This window comes from Montipora foliosa, chromosome 3 (assembly GCF_036669935.1).
Source record: "Montipora foliosa isolate CH-2021 chromosome 3, ASM3666993v2, whole genome shotgun sequence".
NCBI lineage: Eukaryota > Metazoa > Cnidaria > Anthozoa > Scleractinia > Acroporidae > Montipora > Montipora foliosa.
Genome location: NC_090871.1, coordinates 61,800,710 through 61,804,491, shown reverse-complemented (window position 1 = coordinate 61,804,491; position 3,782 = coordinate 61,800,710). Strand labels below are relative to the sequence as shown.

General features: G+C 37.7%; 1 protein-coding gene across 2 annotated transcripts in view; it reads left to right on the top strand.

Annotated features, from left to right (window-relative positions):
• The first annotated feature begins 1,464 nt into the window (after positions 1–1,464).
• The window catches only part of LOC137997878 (arf-GAP with coiled-coil, ANK repeat and PH domain-containing protein 2-like), a 39,763-nt gene continuing 37,445 nt past the window's right edge, over positions 1,465–3,782 (top strand). For both annotated transcript variants that reach the window (XM_068844197.1, XM_068844196.1), the window contains exon 1: positions 1,465–1,609. In XM_068844197.1, coding sequence (XP_068700298.1) covers positions 1,557–1,609 — 53 coding nt within the window. In that variant the 5' untranslated portion in view covers positions 1,465–1,556. The remainder of the gene's footprint in view (positions 1,610–3,782) is intronic.

The following is a 3,782-nucleotide window of genomic DNA, read 5'->3' as shown; positions in this document are numbered from 1 at the left end:
GAAAAATTCAGGATCGTTGCAATCTGTCGTTATTTGTGACTCGGGGCTCAAACGAAGTCCTCAGACAAGCTCAGAAACGGTAAAACTTCCACCTGCTAAAATTCGTAATGGCAATATCACTTGTACAGGTAATACATGTAGCTCTCCTCACCTTTGTCCTATGGAAAGAGATGATTCACTTGAGGAAGTTTCGGAAACAGCTGTTGTTCCAAAACCGCCGTCTGCTCCTCATTACTCGAAAGACAGACACAATTGTCGACGCAAAGCAAAGCGAAGGAGAGACGAAGATAAGAACAAGTAATTGCAATGTTAGATCCTGATCGGATAAAAAGATCTTAAAGCCAATTCCCGACAACTGATGACTGATCCTGGATGAAGATGCTTGGGTCACAACTAATTATTTCAACTTAGCTTAAATTTAGTTTTTTTGTCGTATGGCTGCGAAGAAAATATAGGTCCACGACTCACATTTTTTTTAGGATAGCTTTAATCAGTTTTAGGGAAAAAAAAAACTCATTTCATTCATTTTTATAGTGATGATTAGAAAATCTGAAATAGGTTTTAATTGCCAGTTTTATGGCTTAAATCCAGCTTAGGAGAAAATTTGAGAGTGTCTTTTGGTCTTGAGACAAGAGAGCCGGAAGGCCCAATGTCTTTGCTGCAAAGTTTGATTCATGCAACGCAATCACGAAGCTTGACAAAGCTACGCTATTCAACGAAAAGTAGCCATTCACAACTTGACGAAAGTTTCAAATATCCCCAGACTTTTAAATATTAACTAAGACCGATTATTGAGGAAATCAATTTTGACCAAATTTCATTGCTTTTGCATGCGTACTCATTAAGACGGTTTCTTGTGAAAATATCTTTTGTGAATTGAAAGTCAGTTTTTTTTTGCTTTTCAGTGATATAGCTTAAAAAAAATGTTTGAGTAAATGTGAATATGTGCTAAGTTTAAATAACATTTGAACTTCATCACAGCTTTGTGTTTTTCCTCTAAGTGGACGTCTCTCGATTATGTACTAGGGGGTCCTATCTCGTCCCATGTCTTTCAATTCCTCATTAGTGTTTTCAATTTTTGACTGTCTCCGTTAACTAACCTTTCAAGCAAGCTGCATTAACTCGTTGGGGAGTCTACATTGAGCATACCTCATATGACTTCTTGCCAGCCAGAAACGTCGTCGGTGATCTGAAATTTGCGAAAGACTAATTCCAGCTTCAAGAGAGCTTATTTTTTCTTATCAACTGTTTCTGAAAAACGAATAGGTAACACTTACGAGTAATTTGACCCTGTTGACTTGCTCCCCGCAGACATGTCGTTGGCGTTCGTTACGGGGAGGCTACCTTACTTGTTGACAAAACGAGATGGACTTCCTCCCTTTTTACCACGGGATACCCGCGAGTTCTGTCCCGCGCTTCGTTATATGGATACAGTCTGGGTACAAGTGACTCCGCACTTTGGAGTATTAAACATGGCGGATGAAGCGAAAACACAACAAAGCTTTCCGTCTTGAAGGCGTTCTTTTTTTTAGAAACGGGATTTGGAGTTCTCAGCCATGAAGCAAGCAGTCGAATTTGAAGAATGCTTAAAGGATTCTCCTCGTTTTAGGTAAGAGTTTAAATCTGGATTATAGATAGGTGGAATTGTACTCTATTTTTCTCAGTCGGCGAGGCGCGCGTCAATCAGTTTAGCTTAGCTCACTGTGATATGCTTTCTCTCGACATGGTGTCCGTTTAAATTGGATTACTTTATCACTTCAAAATTGTTTTTCTCAGCGACTCGACGTTTAGAATATTAAGAAAACTTAGATAATTATGACCTTTCAGAATTATACCTTGTGACTTTAGAGTCACGTATGAAGTGTAAAGTGCACAGATTTGGTTTCTTTTTTCATTTTTCTGGTACATGCTGTGCAGTTTTGAAGAAGGACAACACAGCTTATAGCCTCGTTATTAGACGCATAATACGTACGTAACTCGCGCGTAACGAGAGCGAAAAAGTTATTTTTGTACCGTACCCTGCCATTTCATAATTTACTTTCTACGCCAAGCAGTTCAAGATGTTGAAAGACAGCCAACGTACTTGTGATGTGACAGAATCCATGCAGTTGAAAGTTCATGTTGATAAATATGAATTTCAATTTAGATTTTTTTAAAATGAGCCTATCAAAGATGAAAAAATTATAAAAGAAACTTGACCTTAGAATTTTCCAGAAGACTGTCAACTACATGTACAAAATACAGGGCCCTTACTTCGATAATATTATTCTCATTGAAAAATATATTAATATTGCCTATATTTATATGTTTTATTCTTTAAAGGCTTTGCATGTTTTGACCCCGTGTGGCCCTGAATTCTGTACTTTCTGTAGTGGCATACAGTGTATTTCCACTGCTTTCTTATTATAACCTCAAACAACCCACAGTTCTTCAATTTGCTCTGACAAAGACATCAGTTAATTATCTTTTTACTGTGGTAGGCACATAATTCAACCTTCATCAATTTTTTTGGTGAAACCAAATCATAGATGCTGTACATTATTTTGTTTCAATTTCTGTTATCGTTTTGTAACTTGCCTTTTAAACTCAATACCCAAGGTTCTTTTAATTTGTGGTGTCACAAAGTATATGAGAGGTCTGACATCAGCTGGATAGTGCTATCCATGGGGTAAATCTCTATACATGTATATGTAGCGGGTAAAATCCGTTTTCAGGTTGAATTGGTGATCTACATTTTACCTTGGTTGAATACGCACTCAGATGGATTGAAGGAACTTTTTTGGAGCCTAAATTAAGTGTAGAGAAAAATTAGGGTCCGGTTAGGATTAGTTTTGGTTTATATTATACCTATCATAGAAAAGTAAATAACAAAAAGAACTGTGTTAGGTTGAGCATGTTCGTCGTTGTAGTGTAGTGGTGAAGACACAGTAGTACAGATCTGGAGGGTGCGAGTTCGAGTACTGGTGAGTGCATAGTACAGTTCTTTGTTTGCTTACTATGTTGTAATGTTGAGACTGAATTAATAAGTGCATCAATACAGAAATTGATGATTAAGAAGATGTGTTGAGATGCATAAGAGGAGGGAAGGTATAAGTATCCTTTTTAGGTGGGGGGAGGGGGGTGGTTAAGCTAGGTTGAGGGCATAATTCAACCAAGGTAAAATGCGGATCACGAATTTAACCTAGGTTAAAACGGATTCAACCTGAGAATGGATTTTACCTGCAACATATATGCTGCAGATAAACACTATTAAAATCACTACTTATCCAGTGGATAGGTAAAGGTACACCTTATTTAACGTCAGAAGTTCCTTTACTCTCTAGAGAGTATTCTCCCAGGAAGCCGATGATGCACTCATTTTACCCCCCTCTTTCCATCAGTGCTCTGTTAAATAAGGGTATTTAACGCTACATGCACTTAGGCTACATTGAAAGGAAAGAAGTTGAAACAAGGATGTGAGATCCGGGATCGAACTCTGGACCTTATGCACCAAGGCCGCGCACTAACCGACTGTGCAACCCTTGCTCATTGTTCTTGTTCTTCGATTTGTCTTGTTAATGTTGCTTTGGATCTTTCATTTGAACAGCAAATAATCATTGTGGTCGGATGTACAATGTTGTTAACTGTCTTAAGATTCTGCATGCTTCCAAAGAGTCAACAATGTTCAGTTACTAAACCTTTCCAATAACTTTGCGCTGCCTTTTGAGTAAAGTAATTAATGATGAACAGCTTTGCAGTGTTTTGTGTCAAGTTATTGTTTAAATGAACAAAATGATAATAAT